General features: G+C 38.1%; 1 protein-coding gene and 1 long non-coding RNA gene across 16 annotated transcripts in view; one reads left to right on the top strand and one right to left on the bottom strand.

Annotated features, from left to right (window-relative positions):
* The window catches only part of APBB2 (amyloid beta precursor protein binding family B member 2), a 192739-nt gene that overhangs the window by 114836 nt on the left and 57383 nt on the right, over positions 1 to 20520 (top strand). For 7 of the 14 annotated variants that reach the window (XM_027686688.1, XM_027686691.1, XM_027686690.1 and 4 more), the window contains 4 exons: positions 5619 to 5827; positions 10886 to 10948; positions 11376 to 11461; positions 11554 to 11614. In XM_027686688.1, coding sequence (XP_027542489.1) covers positions 5619 to 5827; positions 10886 to 10948; positions 11376 to 11461; positions 11554 to 11614 — 419 coding nt within the window. The remainder of the gene's footprint in view (positions 1 to 5618; positions 5828 to 10885; positions 10949 to 11375; positions 11462 to 11553; positions 11615 to 20520) is intronic. The other 7 variants (XM_027686689.1, XM_027686696.1, XM_027686694.1 and 4 more) reach the window with 3 other exon arrangements.
* LOC113969267 lies at positions 1822 to 11103 on the bottom strand. 2 transcript variants are annotated; one of them, XR_003534800.1, is made up of 4 exons: positions 10990 to 11103; positions 5718 to 5859; positions 4525 to 4669; positions 1822 to 1887 (listed from the first exon to the last, which is right to left on the bottom strand). It is a non-coding gene; the product is annotated as an uncharacterized LOC113969267 (long non-coding RNA). The 2 variants fall into 2 exon arrangements; XR_003534799.1 differs by lacking the exon at positions 1822 to 1887 and having other exon boundaries at positions 4456 to 4669.

Raw genomic sequence — 20520 nt, 5'->3', positions numbered from 1 at the left:
ATAGTCAGGAACAGCAGCTGGAAAGCTGCACTGCATTGAGATGCAGAGTGTACTATTTGCATCTGTTGTGATGTCACTGATGTGACCTGATGTGTACTTGGTGAATGTTGACCTTACCTTACACAGGGTGCCTGTTCTGAGGAAACTGCTCATGGCATTGCAAAATGACGAAAAAATAAATGTTCTCCATTTACTGCACAACTTGGTCTGCTCTTAAAGAACCTGCTGAAATGTTTTAGTTTTAATTTCTGTTTAAGTGAACAGGAGCTAAGGAGTGATTCAAAATGACAGCAATTTGATAACTATCCTTTCCCCTGAAACAACAATAAAATAAGTGATAAAAGTACTAGTTTTACCACAGGGCTTAGTCACCAATTACATATGCTCTTCAGTGAATTATTTATGTTGTTTATTACTGTTTCTTTGCAGTAGCATAACACTATTTCCTAGATGAGCCTCAGATAGTAAAATAATTTTAACTTGAAATAAAAACATAATTACAAAATTTTTAATTATTACCCCAGAACTACTGCTACAACATGGAATTTATTAATGCTCTATATCAGGTAATTGGCAGAGGCTGACATTTGGAGAAGGGAGTTACAAACAGAAATATATTACATTATGTGGACTTTATCCTATCTTATTTAGAATACAAAATGTGTTCACAAGGCTCTCCTAGTCAAAATTACCAGTTAAATATGACTATGTTTATGGTTTTCTGGTGGTACATGTCTATTGCTAGTTGTTTCAAAAGAGTGAATTAACAGTTTCCTTTTGTATAACAGACTTCATTTTTCTAGTATTTTTGAAGTTTTAATGATACCAGGATGGAGATTGTATTTTTTATTACTGTGGTTTTTTTATTACAGGCTTCATGTTTCAGCCATTCAGGCAAAAATTCAGACTCAACTGTGTATTTATTTATTTATTTATAAAACTATTTATACCTTTCAAAAATATCTTTGTTCCTTTTCTAAAGCCTTACTGAGTATTTTTAAATTTGTTCTTTCACTATAATTTTTAAGGAGAAACAACCAACTAGTTCCCCATTTGGTGTTAAAAGGGAATGGACATTGCAGCCACTACCCTCCCCTTGGACTTTCACTTCTGATTATTTAATTTTTTTCGTAATTTTACCATTCTTCTAAAAACATTCTGATCATCCCTGTGTTGCTGAGTCTTTGAAGACATGAAGCAAAGGCTGCACAGTGGGGTGCAACAAGCAAATTCCTTTCTCCGACTTCTGCAGAGACCAGTGCCAAAGGTTTTTGGGCAGGAACCATGTGCCCCATCATGTTGGACCCCATAAGAAGGGACTCTATCTCCAACTCTTAATCAAGCTTTAGGTAGTGGGGGAAAAATCTGGTTTCCCAAGGGCCTTGTCAGGTCCTGATGGAGGCAGGAAAGCCCAGTTGGTTTTCCTCAGATTAAGTTAGCTTCTTCTTTTAAGTCACATCTTTCATGGTTTTATGCAATCTTCCATTTTGGTCCTCAAAATCCTCTACTGCGTCTCCTTGACTGTAATCTTTGTTCACCAGAATTGGCTCACACTTCTTCTGTAATAACATCTCCATTAATAGCTGGTTTGGGGATCTTCCCCCTGTATGGACATGAGTTTAAGCATCTGTCTTTCGTGAGATAAAAGTCCAACTGAAAAACATCTGTCCTCTGTTTGTGACCCTCTCTTCACGTGACTCTGCCTGCAGAAGACCAGCTGTGAATTTCTAACTCTGTTTCAGCAGTCAGCTGGTGACAGCTCACGTGAATCTTAGGTAGCTTTCCAAGCAGTGGCTTGCCGATGAGGACTCACCGGCATGTCTGTGCCACTGTGGGCAGATCTGGGATGAGAGCTGCCTGCCTCGCTAGTGATGGCTTTGGTGCACCCTGTGTTTGGACAGGGATAGAAATTGAGGTGAAGGATCAGCTGCAGGCTGACTGTCCACTCTCCTGCGATGAAGGCTGACTTTGGACTTTATCGCCAGGGTGTATCTAGGCAGTGGGGCCACCCTGTTCAGTAAGGGCTTTCTCCCATGAGAAAGAGATGGCTTTCAAAAGTCTGCAGTGTGGTGTGAATCTGCATGGTGCCTGGGTAGAGTTATAACTCATTCCTGTGCAGAGTTTTGAATTGGTTACATTTTAAATTAGTTTTTCAATTGATAAGAATTTGTCTCTTTCTTGCTGTAGAAAGACAGCTTACATAGATAATATGAATCAAGGTTTCTTAAGGAAACCCAGCGTCTGCTTTCTCATACAGCTTAGTTACAGTGCCTCTTTTATTCTAGTTGTGTTGTTTTTTCTTACTCCTGTTGCTTTATGCATTTTATATCAGAAATGTCTAACAGTATAGCCTTTCAGGGGATTGTGGTTTACTCTAATACATGTGGTAGGTGAACCAATCCCAGTACAAAAGGATACATTCTTCTTGTGAATCGTGCTCTAAAGTTCAGAGCAATGATACTCTCAAACCCAGAAGCTTTATAAGCAATCATGAAGTCCTGGTTCATTGACCTTTCATCAACAAATGCATAAAGAAAGGCATGGAAAAGGCCAGGAGATGCCAAGTAGAATTTCATCTCCTGGGGATGACTTGGAAGGAATCAGAGAAAAGTTCCTGATCACTGCAAATTATTTGCCACTGAGGAAGCATGAAGGACTTAGTCATCCACAGACCACAAGGAACTATTTCCATTTAATGTTTTTACCTCTAAAACCTTGCAGACATAAGAGCAATTCTCACTTTCAGATTAAGAAGTCCAATGTGATCAGTTTTATTTCCTACTGGATTTGTTTTGTGCACATTGTTTAATGTCATATCAATAGAGTTGGATTGATGTACAGCTTTGCATAACAAACATGAGGAATGGTATTTCAGTATGAGCACATGCCATCTGTTGCTTTCCTGTTCAGCCATGCTTATCAGATGGTCTGAGGTCAGTCTCTCTGTGTGAGGAGTACCTGCACACCAGCAACATGCCTCTTGTGCACAGGCGTATATCATAGTCATTTTGTGTGGAAATGCAGCCCTTTGAAAGTCCTGAGCTGTGAAAAAACCCGAAATTTAATTCCTGTTTTATTTCCAAGCATATGCAAACATATTTTGGTGTATTTATTTTTGCTAATGGATAAGTTTTCAAAGTAAATTAGTATTACATCCAGGTGGTATTTTCTTACCTGAGCGCTCCCAGATATTTTACATTATTTCCTTCCAACTGTTTGTTCACATACAAGATCATTTCTTCTTTTCTAACTACTTGTTGCAGGAATATTTTTGGTTTAGGTCTCTGGGTTAACAATTTTTCTGCTATGAGTTTTGTCTGCTTTTACTTGAAAGTAATTCTTTGTTAGGTCTTTCTAGTACTGCAGGTCATGACAACGATAAATAACAATAAGCTGGTTCCTCTGCGGTTTGGTTGATTAGTTTCAAAGTAGTAGTTTAATGCAGCCATGGCATAACACTTTCCTGACTGGATATTTGAATAGCTGTGTATGCATACGTATGTATGTATAGCAAGGACAGAAGCCGTGCCTACCTTAAGTGAGGAGAATAACATTTCGTGTCCTAGCAGTGTTGAAGTATGGCTGTTTAATTCTGTAAACGGTATGAACCTGAACTGATCTGAAGCTCTGCCTCTGCATAATAAAGACTTATTATTTTGCCATCCTGGCATGCATTACCCAGTATGTAAGTTCTAGGAACACTGGCATTATTGTGATATTTTGGAGTTTTATGGACTGGTTATTTAAACTTATCCAAGGGTATCTGGAGTCACAGATATTGCCACACATACTTCAGTGTATGTTTAGATATTTGATCACATTACTTCTCGCATGATGTGATTGTAGAAAGTGTTTTGTGTTTAATTTCCTTTTATGTGGTTGAAAAGAGTGCAGTTGAGTTGTTCAGTTGGAAAACAAAAATGAGCAAGGTTGAAGATGAATGTCCTTTGAAACATGTAAGACCTTGGAGTCAGGAACTATGTATTTAAATGCAGTAGAGGCTACAACAGGGGACATTTAGAAGCAGGTGTTTAGAATATCTGAGAACTTCTGGAACTGAATATATGAATGTTGCTGATTTCAGATATTGGGCCACGGGTGAGAACCTTTATTGAATTTAACTGGAATTATATTCTCTAGTATTTCTTCTGCAGAATTTGCTCAGATTATTCAAATGGTAAATCAGTAATTTAAGAACTTTTAAGTGATTCTGGGGAAGAAATAGTCTGGTTTGTGCCATGGAGTGTAAGAGTTATTTTAAGTTATCATGCCTTTGTGTGTCTGTTTGTATGTATGTGCATAAATACGGGTAGCAGAAATGAGAGAGATTCAGAAATAAGCAATCGTGATAAAACACCTAGAAAGAGGCTTGAAGGTTAGACTAATAAGGAATTTTTAATTCCAAAAAGAGATTAAGAGCAGCAATATAACAACAGGTTATTATCTGTTGCCCACTGAAGGAGTTTTGAGGACTGTCTTTGAAGGTAAGAAACAAGTTGCTGTACTAGATGAAACACTGCTCACGGATATGATGAGCATTGGTATTCTTGGGGGTTTTTCTCACTAGCTCAGTTCACTGTGCTGCAGTCAGGCTTCATCATCTCTGCTCAAGTGCTTCTGGAAACATCAGTCCAGGAGGTTGCTTGGTTCTTTCTACAGCTTGATGGTCCTTGGAGTAGACCATAGCAGTTGGTTAACAGCATGTACCACAATAACACAAACAAAGCAGTTTAGCTGGGAAGTTTAGAAGAGCACTGTCTCCCTTCCCAGCCTCTGGAAAGCATATACCCAGCAGAAGGTAACTGCCTCTGCTGGGGTACAGCTGGTTTGCACAGAAGTGCTGCCCCTGCCTTTCCAAAGAGGCAGGGTGTGCTTTCCACCAGTGACACCTCTTACATGCATCTATAATCCCAGGTGAATCTGGGAATGTCTCTAATTGCAGTATGAATTGCTGGTGTATTCCTAAATTAGCAGGTTTGTCAGTAGCGCCAGTATTTCATTTCTGCCTTGGCTTTGTGAATGAGTTTTTGATGGTTTCTTTTCTACCCCATTGTAAAACCAATTGAAAACAGTATGTTTGTTTGTGACAGCAAGGGTGTGTGTGAAATGATCACCCAGTTCTCATGTTCTTGTTGTTTAGAACAAGCAGTCTTCTAGATGTTGAAAGTCAACCTGCTATGGTTTGTTTGGTTGGTGTGGGGGGGTTTCTGTTACGGTAAGCTGACTTTTATGAGCAGAAATACATGCTCATCAATACTGCTGCCATGCATTGAGAAGGGAAGGTGCTGTGATGAAGAGGATAGAGTACACCACAATTCCAAATATTACTTTCTATGCTGTGACTTAAGGTACTTGAAACTAAATCTTACTAGAAGAGCTATCTGATGGCATTGGATAGTTGCCATATTAGAACAGCTCTTCACTAAGTAGTGCCATTTTTAACTCTCTTTATATGCCAAAACCAGGCTTTGTCACATTACTTTGAGCCTCAATAATTTAGTATGTTTTTCTGTTGTTCATTTACACAAGAACTGTACAACAGCAGTACCAGCTGTGCAGACCCATGGAAGAGCTGTTTGTGTCTTTGTGTGATTCTTTTTTTTTCTTCCTGTTCACAGCAGATATATGGAGTGATCATTCATTTCAGACAGACCCAGACTTACCACCAGGCTGGAAAAAAATCAATGACATTGCTGGGATCTACTACTGGCACATACCTACAGGAACAACTCAGTGGCAGCGTCCTGTGTCCATCCCAACAGATCTCCAGGGCTCACGAAAAGGATCTCTTGGTTCCATTACTCCGTCTCCTACTCCAGAAACTGAGGTAACATACTGCGTCTTCTTGTGGGCTGCATACTGTAAAGAAAATTGAAATAACTTTTTGAACTTGCGGGTTTAACTGTTAGCTAAACTAGCCTGATAATGTCCCAAAGTGTAGCTACTTTTTGATATGCATCGTAAGTATGTATTTTCTGTGTTTATTTTGTAATGGTTTTGCCTCATAAAACACCGTAAACTTTGGATATGTAGGATGAAATCAAACGTCTCAGATAAATTAGGCAGCCAGTGACTGATGAATGAGTCACTGATGAATGTGAAACTTATGCAGTTCTGTAGCATATGCTGAAGCATTGCTGCATTATTTGGATACAGGATACATAAAACTTTTGCACATTATAGTAGTCTTTTGGCCAAACTCTTTGTTGGCATCTTCTTTCTTTTTGGTTCATTTGGTAGGAGTATCACAAAAAGAAATACGAGTCTTCATTTGAGACACTAGTTCCTTTACAGCGTGCTGTCTATTGAATAAACATGAAGCATTCTCAAGTGTGAGTCTCTGTACATCCTGCCAGTACAAAATATCTGTCAGTGTGTTGCAGTCAGTCTTTAACTACAAACAGAAAAAAGTGCACACTCTCCTCCACATGTGCTGAAAGAGCAGTATGTGATACTGCCTTTTAAAATAATCCTTTCAGGCACAATCCACAGGTTTGATTGATGTCATGTAAGTAGAAAAATAAAATCAATTATCATAAAGAAGCGTATGCTACAAAAAATACAATCACTTTGTTTTAGTATGCTGTGGAGACTTCTATGGAATTAAATAGTAATATAAAAAAAATTTGGTGTTAAATTAATTATTTTTCATACTAACTTTTCAGAAAAATGTCTGCAGCTTTATGAAATCAAGGGAAGTCTTTGTACTGGCTTTGAGTTTTTGATCAGACAATCCTTAGGGGTTTGTTTTTTAATTCATTTAGATACAGCATTTCATCTGTTCTTGATTTTGTTCATATGTGCACCAAAGTAACTTAAATGGAAGTTAAGAGGTGTTAAGGATGTTCAAGTATGTATTACCATCTTGCCTCTGAAACTTTTATCTTTTATAGCCTTAAATATGCACAGTCTTGTTCGTTATTTTAGAAAGATTGCTCCAACATGTTCATAAATGCTATTCATAAGACTTGCAAACTTGACCACCACATTTCAGTTATGGTTTACATCAGTCAAGCTCCCATGTAATGTACTGTGCACCAGGCATGCTGGAAGTTATTTCTGAGAGGAGTAACTGAGAAAGAACTGCAACTGCTACCATTCCAGTACAAGAAAACAAGAAAAAATCTAGACATGCTGAATGTAAAATGCTGCACATGTTTCCAGTATAAATTCCTGTAATGTACACACGAGGGATATAACTTTACCATTATTTTTCTTTCTCTAAAATGTGGAGAATAGGACTTTAATTAGTAAGTTATAGATGCTTTTCACAAGACCCCAGAAATTAGGATGGTTTGTAAACTGCAGAGGAAAAACACATATTTTCATTTCAAATATTTTTCTACTTCTGTTTAAAATGTCTTTACAATTAAAAATTCAGACCTGCTGGTAATGTATCAGGTGTACTTTTAGCCTTTCACAATTTTGTTTGCTTTAAGTGATAATAGTTTGTGATTATAAGTAATGATCATTAGTTCTCAGCAGCATCATGGAGGATACAAAATGTATGAGTTGGTTAGAGCACTGTGCTGATAACAACACCTGGGTTTTGGGTTCAATCCCTGTATGGGCCAATCACTTAAGAGTAGGACTCAATGATCCTTGTGGGTCCCTTCCAACTGAGAATATTCTGTGATTCTGTGAAACAGATTTTAATACAGTACAGATATATTAAATAAGACATGTATGTGAGTACATAATACATTCACCTAGGTTTTGATATGGCAGTTCTAGTCCAGCAAGGAATTTGTTCCAGCAAAGATTTATGCATAGGCAGTTCTGTGGCAGCATCAAGACCATATACGGTGGCATAAAAGACGATATGGAAAATAAATACATTCCCAAAATTTGTATTGGTATGATATGATTATTTTTATGGTAGATATAGGCAAAGGCATTTGGGTTTTTGCAGGTTTCTGCATTCATTGATTAGCATCTTAGCATTATTGAAACAGTACTGGTTTTTGACTCAGGGGTTACTAAGATAGAATTGCAATACAGTACCAGCAGACTTACACTAACAGAGTTCAAAACAAGAGCATGAATTGAGCTCTGGACTTTGTCCCCTGCCAAACACAGAAACTGCTACAAAGAACAGGTGTAGCTGGAGTTATAATGGGAACTGTTAGGAAAAGGCTTGCATTTCTTGAAACCACAGGTTTTGAGCTTTATTACAATGGAACTGGAGGAAGAATGCTTTGCAATTCAGCTGGTTCTGAGCAGAACCCCAGTACAAAGTAGTGAGAGGAAAATAAGTCACAGTGTGTTTTAAGAGATAGGGATAGGTAATGAAGTAATTTTGACAATATCACCTGCCATGAATTTTTGGGGGTTTGTGTCTGCAATTGGTACATGCCAGCACTGAATCATCTCCAGGTCACTTGCAGATGATACTTGTTTCCGTTCCTGTTTGCTGCACTGCAGCCTAGCCCAAGTGCTCCTCCTCTCCCTCCCTGTGAAGGATTAATATAGGTGTCTGTGGTGTGGTCAATCTGACATTTCACATAAGATGTGGAATTTGATCTAAAATAGGGGCTCCCAAATACCTTTATCCCAGTACTACTACTGGCTGCACCAGCTGTGGTGGAGAGCTTCCACCTCCAAGTTGAATCCACACGTGAACTATGTACTGCTGGTTCTCTCATTGCTGTTGGAAGCCTGTGCTCCAAGATAATCTTTTTGGAGAGGACTGGTTTAGCTCATTCCCCACATGCTGGAATTTGTATTGCTTTATTATGAAAAGGTTGGAGGGTATACAGGTTTTAGGCATATGAAAGAGATTAATCTAGGATTGAAGAGTGGCATGGGTAGCATTTCATATCTGTCCCAATAGGCTTCTGTGAGTCCATAAAAATCCTTTATCTAGGTCACATTTGGCTGTGAATCATCATGTGCTAGTTGTGAGGTGAGTTTATTTGGGCTCTTTCAGCTTTTGAGTTCGTCAAATAAACATTTAGAGCACTTTTTTCCCCCCACAGTAACATCTTTTTACCCTTTGTCTTGTTTCCTCTTTTTTTTCCCTTCATTTTATTTTCTTGTGTCCCTGTCTCTTAAATGATGTAATATACAGAAGCTTTGCTTCATTTGTTAGAATGTGGCTCACAGCTGAAGGCAGTCCACAAAGAACAGATCAAGTCAGCCATTTTTGTTTTGTAGCTTACTCTGGATATTTAGCATAAAGAAAAACAGTTATTACTGTTGAACAGAGAATCAAAAAGAATGGGTAGGACAAATGATGCTGTAATGCATACTGATGGCAAAAAGCATTCTAAAGAGGAAAAAAATGCGAAAATGTCTTACTTTTACACAAGCTGCAAGGCATTTTTTCTTTCACAAGATGATCAGTAAATTTCAATCCAAAGCAATTATGGGTTAAGCATTATGCGAAAATCCTGCTGATTTAACAAAAATGCTAATAAATGCTAAATATGAATAACCTGTAACATTGCTTCCCTTCCTCCGCCTCAGAGGCATGAAAATGTATTTTAGTTTTGCACAGCTGTTTAAATTTGACTTAGTTTTAGATTACTCTTTTCTCTTGTGTGCGGCCAAATTACTTCCTTTTTGAGTCCTTGTCTTTTGTAATATTCTCTTCCAAATTTTAGAAGTTTTGCTGCCTCTTTTCCATTTCCTGTGCAGAGAAGAAGCTGTAGGGTTTAAGTTTCAATAAGAGTTTCTTTGAGATTATGTCAGAGTTTGGTGAAGGTAGTCGTGTCTTATAGCCTGACTCATCCCAGGCCTGGATCACCTCTGGAAGTTCTTCTGTAGTTAACATAACCTCTAATAATTAAAGAGAAGAGACTTGGTGGGAAAAGCTAACAAATCAATTAATTCGTAGGCATATTAGGGAAGGGGTACTCCTGTGAGCTGCTTTTCACAAAATAATTCCTCCAGTGGGGATATGTTGAGAACACTTCTGAGGTGAGAAGTCCACCCTGCATGTTAATGCGTTGGGCCATATTAACCACTTCATCTGGGGGCTGAGCTGGACAGCCTGGGAGAACTCATCTTAAAAGGGGAATTAATTTCAGGAATTCTTGATTTGGTGCTCAACAGTCAAATCTCCTGTCCCACCTGGCTTTTGTTCAGGACTGTGGGATTTGTTTCCTGGTGGGGTAGAGGAGAGAGGTATCTCCAACATCAGCTGTTCCTCTCAGGCTTTAAAGGAAAGGCTGAACCTCGGGTTGTTGTAGTGCTAAACGCACTGCTACTTGCTTGGTTATACCAAATTTTTGAGAAATTTGAATAGAAAATGAGAGGGTAGGTGCTTTGTTTTGCTTTGGTTTGTTTTTTAAAAAAGCTGCTAGACTTCTGAAAACTACTTTTTCAGCAAGAAATATCTGCACACATTACTAGTCCTCCTTACCTTCCTTGTCCTTTTCTTGTGCTTTCTCTCTAGAAATATTTGATTTTTACCTTGTATGTTTCGTATCTTTGTATATATTGCTGTATTTCAGTATTTCTAGTTCCAGTAATGTTAGGGTCTTTTAACAAAAGTGCCATTCAAATGGTAATCCTAATGTTTCCCCTTAATTGCTGTTTATCAAAGGCTGTAGCAGCTGTGGCCAACATTCATATTCAGATTCATTTTGCTTGCTTTTAAGATCATAGTTAAAGAGTAATTTCATTGTCTGTTCCTAATTTATATTAACTTTCCTTGTTTCAATCATTTGTTTTGGTAAGTAACTGTTAGAGGCATGTCTTCTCTCCCCTTTCCTCCAATGCCATGGTATAGTGGAGTAAGTAGTTCAAGTTTGAGGTGATCTGTTCCCTAACCCATCCTGTAAATATCAATGCTAACAACAGTGTCTTGTGTTTTTTTTTTTCTTTTTCTTTTTTTTTTTTATCAATGTGCTTCTTCCTGTGTGAATAATTATGTGTCTAGAAACAGCCATGGAGTGATTTTGCTGTACTGAATGGGGGAAAGATTAATAGTGACATTTGGAAGGCAAGTATATTGTCAGATTTTAGAACCTTTAATACTATTACCCTTGTTTTTTGCATGGCAGTGGCTGGTTTTTTTCCCCTTTTATTTTTCCATGAATGTCATTCATAACCTAGGCCAAAGTGAATGGGGGTACTGCTAGGGATGTCTAGCTCACAAACATGCTGCCTTTTCTGATCTTTCCACTTGGAATGGATTCAGTCTAAACTAGCAGGGCAACTGCCATGATGTAACAAATAAGATGCCTGCACTGAATGAAATGCAGCTTGAGAAATATATGCATGCCTCTTTTCAACTTCAGCCAGAAATACTATCGCTTCTTTGCAGGGAGGATTTAATTTCCCTTTGAGATAAGAAATAACATGATGGTGTATTTAATACTATTTTGATAGTATTAAAACTATACTAATAGCACTGCCTCTATCTCTAGGATCTGCATGCAGCCACTGTGAACCCAGACCCAAGTCTGAAAGAGTTTGAAGGAGCAACATTACGTTATGCCTCTTTGAAGCTCAGGTACAATAACTCCAGTGGAGTGACCATCTCTGTTTTGTATTGTGCTGTAATTTAAGACTGAGTTTGTCATTTTTTTTTTTCCCCTCTAACAGAAATGGTCCTCAATCTGATGATGATGATTCTTGTAGCATCAACAGTGATCCGGAAGCCAAGGTCTGTAAGAAGATCTATAATGGAATAACAATTAAAAATTTTGCAGTTGTAAACATAAACTTGCAAGGTGCAGAATGTCTCCTAAGTTTTGAAATTAACTGTACTCCTCCTCTTGGTACAATGTGGATTGACCATGCATGACTAATTCCATCAAAGAAATTTGCAGATTTAAAGCTATATTCAGTTTGGTCAGGAAAGTGTGACTTATTTTAAAATTACGGAGGACAGGAAATTGGATTGTAGAGCTCAGGATTCTACTGTCCAACTGTAATAACTATCCTCTTGCACAACTAAGTGAGTTTTCTGTTCTGAGTGAGAGAGGGCTCTGTTGCTTGTCATGGCTGGAAGGCTTCCTGGGGCATTCAGTGACAGAATTTGCTAATTTCAAGTTTGTCCCTTTTTAAAGTACTCTTCCTTTTTGATGTGTCTGCTTCAACTCGCACCTAGTAGGAAGTTGCTTTTTAGAACAAGAAACTTTGTATTTTAGAAGAGAGAATCCAACCTATTTTGAGAATGCAATTTATAAAGAAAAATTAGATCATTATGTGACCAAGCACCATAATTAGATCAGAGCCTTTACTGTTGTAATCTAAGGGTTTTGAGGATTAAAAAGCAGCAGAAGGTTTTGAATGCTTGCATATAAATTTCAAGACAAGATTTGTCTTGGTAGTTCTGCCTTGTGCTTGCATTCATTTTTAAGGATGTATGTGAATCTCTGTAATTGGAAATCCAGGTAATTTAAATAAGTGTTTTGGCTGTGCCATACACCTGCAGTGACTGACAGAATCAGAAGCTACTTATTTGCAGGAAGACAGTATGTAACAGAGTTAATAATTGTAATAGCATTAATGATATATTTTAAGAGAGAAAACAGACTGATCTACGAAAATTAAGGGAACTTAATTTTCTTTGTCATCTTGATTGTTTGGCTTGTGATGTTTAAATCAGATGCAAATAAATTTCTTTTGCTTGGCAGGCTGGTAGTTAAAAAGGCAAGGGTTTCAGCTGGGCTTATTACAATGGCAAGCACTAAATTCTGACTATGGTAAATGGAGTTGGACGAGTGACAAGCATTAGGAACCAGTCCTCAGAACCATAGAATTGTTCCTTTCATGATAAACCTTAGGGTATGAAAAAGATTACAGGGAGGCAGTATTTTAATATGTGTATGACTCTTTACCAGCTGATTTGCACTGAGTATTTTTGGAGCCCTTCCTGCATGGAGGACCGTGGCAGTAGTTTTGTGAACAAATAAAACTTGTCATCATCTCCCTTCCCTCTCTGGCTTGCTGTTTAAACTTCAGTTTTTATGGAACAGATACCTATCTGGTGTCTGTGAAATGGGTCAGTGCCAAAAGTTTGTCCTCTTTTGTCTGTCACAGCTGGTTTTGTTTCTCTGGTTTAGGCAAGACCATGCTGATAATGCTTAAATGGGTAATCAAAACTGAGCACTGAAACATTCATAGAAGTGACTGAGAGGTGCGAGACAAGAAATAGAGGAGAAACTATACATGTTTTTGGCTTTTGAAAAATCACTTGAATCAAAGCACCTTACCTGCTTTCTGCCTGATGTGGGTGTTATGCATGGGCAGTAGCTGACTGTATGTGTGGTCCTGCAGGTGAAGCTCAGCAGCACTGATGTTGCTGTGCAGTAGGAGAGGCTGAGAGCAGAGCTGTTTAGTGCATATACCTCTGCCCTAAGGACAGGACAAGCACAGTCATATGTCACAGGGACAGGAAGTGGTCCATAAACAGCAAGGAAAGTCTTCACCTGTGGAAAATACTCTGGGATCTTTAATTCTCACTTGAATGGGAAGGGAGCGGGGTAGGTGGATTCCTTGCTAGTCCCATTTTACCCCAAATATTGAGAGACTGAAAGAAGTAATAGGATTTGAAACTGATGATTTGGAAAAATCAGATTTTTTTTTAGCCCTTTAGTGTCTCCCCTGCCATATGAGGTGCCTTAACTATCTTTGATTGAAGCTTGCTTTTGTGTGGTAGCAAGCACAGATACTTTTTCTTCATTTCAGCACAAGAGAAAGCAGCCTTTTTTCAACTCATTAAACTATCTATTAACTATCTAACAATTAACTATTTGTTAAATTGAGCCTTGTTAGAGATGTGTTAGAGATCTAAAACCTATTTAAACTAATTCATGACATTGGCCAATACTTTTTTTGGGGGGGGGAGTGAATAAAAAATTTCTCTATGGCAGAGTAATGCTGTATTTCAGCAAAGGGAACTGTGCCACCTTGTGGAAAGCTGTAGTAGTTGTCTTCACCCAGAGTGTAATAATAATGGCCAGTCTTCGCGAACGAAGATCTGGGGAAAGGTCTTTTACCTTTCCAGCCTGCGCAATGGATTTTTTAGGTGAGACACAGCCTGCGCTGAACTGAGCCCACCCTTTAATCCTAAGGTTCATCTGCCGGGGCCAAGCAAGCTTGGACAATGGCAGTGAGGTCCTCAGGACGTAGGTTTGTTTAGAGTGACCTTCTCATAGATGGATGGCCTCACAGGGCTAACGGGTTCCATCTGCCTGGGAGACCGAGGAATCGAACTGGGGTCGCAGCAGTGAGAGTCCTGCATGCTAACCACTAGGCCACCAGGGTCTCGACCCAGAGTGTCAACTTTTGTGAAGATAGTAGCACTGCAAAAGCATCAGCATGGGAAAAGCATGCCATATAATTCATCTAATTCTTATAAGAAAAGTGATTTATGCAGCAACACAGTTAAGCATTCAAAATTCTCAGTAAAGAACAAATGTTTCTCTAGACATCGTGTGGTTAAGATGCAGTTCATAGTTTCATATCCTGGGCATCTGGTCAGGTTGTCTGCACAAGGTCATTAAGGAGAAACGGAAAGAGGAGAATTATTACATCCAGCTTCTTGATTTCAGCAATTCATTTTGATAGGAATTTCTTGGAAGAGATGGCTCATTGCACTTGACAAGGATCCTAATTCTGCATGTGAAACATGCACAATTGGAAATGAGTTTTGAATTGGTACTTCCCAGGAGACAGATCGTAACCTTCCTAGTTAATTTATAGAGCAATGTGTACCTTCCTAATTGAGTTTCAAGGAAGGTAAAAAGATGCTTTTACCAATTCCGGACTGTAAATTCCTCTGTGTTATCTTTTTTTCATTGTTGTAAAATATGATGGCTGTGTGTAAAATTATAGGAAGGTGCTAAATTTTTTCCTCATGGTCATGAATAGAAACGGAACCTCCTGGGAAACCTATCACTGTCCCTAGGAGTGGGATGAAAACTGGAAAGCCCATGTGACTCATTTTTCTGAAGCGTTTTCAGAATTGGCCTGTTTGGCCTGATATTTGGACATGTCTTTATTCTCTCCTTTTTGTGTCAAGCATGGATTTTCGAATTCCCTGACCATGTTAGCCTGTTCAGCAAACACCTTTTCCAACCTTACCATATAGTTTCAGCTATGTGACAGTGTCAAAGAATGGGAACAATGTATTTACACCTATGGGAATAGTAAGCATTTGCACCAAAAGTCTGTTTACTACTTTAGAAACCAGTAAATGCTCAGGACCCCAAAGGAAGAGAAGGAGACTATTTCCAAGAGGGATAGTGCCAGGAGATACTGATACCAGGCAATTTAATTCAATGATTCACCTATAGGTGAATGAAAACACAGCTGGAGACATAGAAAGTGAGTTGGTTGTGAACTCCAGTGGACTACCTGAGCCTTACAGTTTAACCAGTTGGACTTTTTGGAGTAATGTGAGGGCTGTTTTTGAGAAGCTGACTTGTGACTGTTATGAAGTGGTCTGTAAGTAGCACTATTGAAATAATTTTACAAAATACTTATGTGGCCCCCAAGAATGTAATATCCATATCTGCTTTTCTTGCTAGGTAGGCAGGTGTATGTGTTTTGGAGGCATTCTAAATTTGCTTCTTTCTGGTCTTTTCCAGAAGTAAATATCCTGTCTAGACACAGGATCACTTGTAAATTATCAGCTTGGGGATGGACGTGAATCTGATTTCTGATGCAAATGAAGACTTAACCAGAGAGAAGCTTTTGCCATGTCTAGTAATTCCAAGAAAGGATTCTTTTCACACTGAAGTACATAATTTTCTCTCAGAATCAGAGTAGCTTCTAAAATTTTTGTTGTAAACAGGGAGTATTCAGCATTTTCAAGCAGTTTCACCATCAATCTCAGTCTGCATATAGTCTTCTCATGAGCACATGAAATGCTGAAGAAAGTCTCAATTCAATTAATGGACTCAAGTAAATTAATTAAATCCGAGGAGGTTATTCAATCTTAAGTCTCTTTACAAAAGTAGATTTAATCTAAAAGAGAAATAGAGTATCTTCAACATTTTTTCTTCTGAAATGTTATTTCTGCTTGGATTTTGGAATAGGAATTTGTGTCTTTCAAAAACAATCTTTGATTTTCATTCTCTAGGAAAGAAATCTTGAACCCATTCCTTTACTCTTATAGGGAACCACAGTATATACTCCCATGTATTAATTACAAGTTTTTTCTTAAGCATTCGAGAGGGAGGGGTTCTGCCTTGACTAGTCTTAACTGACAAACTGATTCAAGTATTACCTTCCTTTGGTCAGAAACCTTTTAACTAAACTTTTTAGGCCATTTTTTATCCTCTTGTTCTGTGTTTAGCCATCTACTGATGCATTTATAGCAGGCCATTATGTTTCTTCTTCAGCTTAGTTTTATTGAACTTAATAAGCCAAGTGCTTTTAATTAGTCTTAATGAGGCTAAGAGGGTTACCGTCTCCTTACAAGTCCCTGTTTTCCTGATTCTTGTAATAGCTCTGTGTTTTCTGTCTTTAATTTTTAACCGTGGGCAATCAGATTTGTTACTTTGGGTGGCGTTTTTCCAGGGTAGTTTGTAGGGTAGCTTAAAAATATCCTTATTCCCTTTTGGAAAGTTCTTGACCATGATTGCTTTTACTTTTTCAGCTCCTAATTAGGTGATCATTGTGTTGCAACTTAAGCCATAATTATAACCAGTGTTTATAAGAGTGAGAGGAAGAAAAATTCTGATCTTCATCTCAATAATTTGAATTGTACCTTGGTAAGGAGGGAGTAGTTAGTTGTTTTGTTTTGTTTCTTTCAAAGAATTTTATTGCCAGTAGCTGAAAGTTTCTTGTGAACAGCAGATTTTTGTATTTTGGGGAGTAGCCTAAACTGTGTGTGTATAGTTCTTTTTAACAGTAAGCTGCTGCTGATAGTAAACTAAAGACTCTCTTTGAAGATAATGATTTTTACATTGATGAAATGCTATAGAAATGATTTCACAAAATGCAGGAAAGCAGATTATGCTCAGTGTTCATGAATTTTACTTAAATTATGTTCTTAAGTATTTTAAAATAACTATAGAGTAAGAGTTAAGTAGTTTTAAAAAATTGTTACCTCTTGGTATTGGCTTATCTTAGGCTTTCAGAGGGAAGAATGAAACCCTGGGAATAAGATCTTGGAAAAAAAAACAACCAAAAACCCAGCCTAAAACCAAAATAAGCACTGTACTGGAGCTTGATGTTAGGGATTTTTTGTTTCTTTCAAAGACGAAAAGGTCTGCTTAGTTTCTTCGCCCTCTCAGCAACCAGATAGTCATTTTAGTAGCTTTCAAAATTATGAGTCAAAACACATATCTTCTGTTTGAAACATCCAGTGAATAATGAGGAAGAGGTCAGTCTTGATAATTACTATAATATAGCAAAAGTTTTTCCAGCATTCCGTCCTTGCAGCTTCTGGGTAGCAATGGTGAGTGATGGAGACGGCTGTTTCTAAACTGGTTGGTTGTTTCTGAATTTGGCTTTTTGCCATTAGCAGCATTAAGACACCCTCCCAGCTATAGAGAGGTTGCAGGTGAATGGTGCAGGTGCTTGAAAATGTCCTGCTTCAAAAGCAGTTAAATAGCCAACTAAAGCACTAAAATACATATCCTCAACAATTTTTTTTTTAGTCTTTTTCATTTTGTGCACTAGACCTTTCAGAGTGTTTGCTCATTCTTTATCTCTCTTTGTTAGTCCTTCTGAAATCTGTTTTGTCATTAGGTGTTAAGTGCTAATGTCATGATGTGATGTACATCATCATACAGATTTCCATCTAGAGGATATTTGCTTCTGCCTTGTTCCTAAATGGAGCCTAGTTTAATCAAATATGAAGGTGAGTCCAGGGCAGAGGAATTTGTAGTGTTTTCCCAAATCTCAGCTATTTACTTTGTTCATGGCATACAGAGTTACAGTATGTTTATTTGTTATATTATATATAAAATATAAATATCTGGGATAATGTAGCTTAATTTCTCGAACCCTTCCAGATTATAATTAGATCCTGCAAAATGTTGCAAGTCTTTCTCTCTTGGAAATCCCATAATCTCTGAGATCTGACTAGATGTGAACCTAATGTGCAGGATCAGTACATGAGTGACTTAAACAGTAGGAGGGATGTAGAGGAGAGATTTTACTTGTAGTCTTCCTTAAAAAAAATATATCACAAAGCCATTGCTTACATGAAAGAGAATGGAAACTGCTTTAAAATTTAAATATAAAATTTACTGTTAGTCTCCAGGTTTGTAATGCAAGACTTAAGTCTTGAATTTGGAGGCATTATCAGGATTTGCTTTATTAAGATATACTGTACAAAAGGTTTGCACTGAGCTGCCAGATTTCTACATGATTGGGAAAAGAGAAGATAAAATATAGGAACATTTTTGTTTCAAATCAAAACAAAGTATCTTCTTGGCATTTAAAGTTCCACTATTGACAATTACTTTGTCTGCCACAGGTCTGTTGGCCAGGAATTATTGTTGGGGTGGGAAGAACATAGACTTCAACTGGATTACAGGAGGATGAATGGTGCAGATGGGAGCTGTGTGGGTCATGAGTGGCCAGGTTGTGTGGGCAGTTTAGGTGTGCACCAGTGACCACTCTCCTTGTGGGGAGGCAGCTTCTCTGGCTGCCAGCTGGGTGAGGCAATGCTGGAGCCAGCGTACTCTGCCTCTGAAATCACAACTGTATGACACTGACTGCGCTGCTGTGGCCTCCGAGTAATGGGAAACCATTTCCGAAGTGAAACAGTGCTCTTGCAATTGTAACTTCTCTACCAGGAAGTGCTGGCCACGTTTGAGAAAACATGAATATATGTGATTTTGTTTTAATTTTTTTAAATGATGCTGTTTCTTCCAGTGATGGCAGTGTAAGAAGGGTTTTCTATTGCTTCACTAGGTTGAAGTGCCAGTGTCATCTTCGTGGAGGTGCAAGCTCCAGTTTTTCTTGGCTGGAATCTGTGTATAGCATCTTGCTATAACAACCATTTAACAAACTGTGGTGGTTCAGTAGAACATAAGAATAAACAAACTGCTGCTCTAAGCAAGTTTATTTTTTCTTGGAAGAATTTTCACTTTCTAATATTTTAATGTTTCTTTTTTAATTGTTTTTAATCACAATTTATTCACTGTTTTATGGTGCAACACAGTAAACTCTTTATGAGCCAGCAGTACTTTGTATGTGATTGATGAGGGAACCTTGAGGAATAGAGAAACTGGGAGAAGAAGCAGTGTTCATCATATTCATGTGCCACAGGCAAAAGCTCCTGTTGCCATTCAGCAGACTGATGGATTCGGTGAGCAAGCAGCTCCCAGTTTAGCGCAGCCTGGGCTGATGTTGCTGGCAGACCTCCCTGTCAGTTCACCAGCATCTTTGCTAATGCAGTGCAGAGGGAATCACAGCTTGCAGCCCTTCATACTTCCCACTTGAGTCTGACCATTTCACCTCTAAAACAATATATAGCCTCTGTCAGCTTCAGCTTTAGAATGACCTGTTGATTGTGAATTGGCTCTTGAATGTCTGTTCATCATCTTGCTACAAGATGAACTGACAGATATCTTTGTATTTCTCTTCAATTATTTACATTAGCTTGCCAATTTAGGGCAGCTCAGGGAAAGAGCTTGTTCTAGTTTGCAGTGTTACAATGTTTACCATTTTGCTGCATAGAGTTTTAATGGAAAAAATGCAGAGTATATATTTATGTGTGTATATAAATATATATATATTTATTTATGTTATATATTGCACATACACATTTTGAAAGCAGCGTGATAGAAACTTGGTAGCTTATTTGTCCATTAGGGACTTGCTGGAAAGTACATTTACGGAGGAAGTTAATTTAAAAATCAATTAAAATGGAACATTGTATTAAATGACAGAGCAGTATTTAGATAGCTCTAGCCTGCATGTATATTCATTTTGTTATTAGTTCTACTCTAAATTTCACTCAAAAAAATGAGAAATTTTCCTTGTCAAAATTTCCTGCATTTCATTGAAGAGAAAAGGGAGTGGGAGATAATATTTATCTCTGAAGAGATTTAAAAGCGTGAGATATGCTGTGCATCATAGTGCCATGTTGCTCTTACACAAGTTTGCATTATTCCATATGCTTGAAGATGATGACTCCACGGTGCTGCAGGGAGGCAGCGTGACGGTAAGTGGGTCCTCAAATGTGAGAGACCCACCATGGCTCAAGATTTCTGGGCTCTGGATTAGTGCTTATTTGAGTGGGTTTTTTTGAAGAGTGGGAATTGATCAATGGTGATTTAAGTTCATTGACTTTGGATCCTGTTTTAAACATAATATTTGCAGAAAACAAATTACTTGTAATAATGTTGGTTCTAAGGGGACATGAAATTCTGACTTCAGTGAAGCTGGAAGGTTTTTCTCTGTTGATTCAGTTAAGGTCAAGAGTTCACTTAAAGGTTGGGAGCTTTTTAGGGGGCTTTGTTTGTTCAGGGGTTTTGTTGTTTTTTTTTTAAAATCGGATGTCACACATTTAATGGCCAGTCTTCGCGAACGAAGATCTGGGGAAAGATCTTTTTACCTTTCCAGCCTGCGCAATGGATTTTTTAGGTGAGACACAGC

This window comes from Neopelma chrysocephalum, unplaced genomic scaffold (assembly GCF_003984885.1).
Source record: "Neopelma chrysocephalum unplaced genomic scaffold, ASM398488v2 Primary Assembly neopelma1_71, whole genome shotgun sequence".
Lineage (NCBI taxonomy): Eukaryota > Metazoa > Chordata > Aves > Passeriformes > Pipridae > Neopelma > Neopelma chrysocephalum.
The sequence above is the reverse complement of the archived record's forward strand: the minus strand, read 5'-3'. Positions and strand labels throughout refer to the sequence as shown.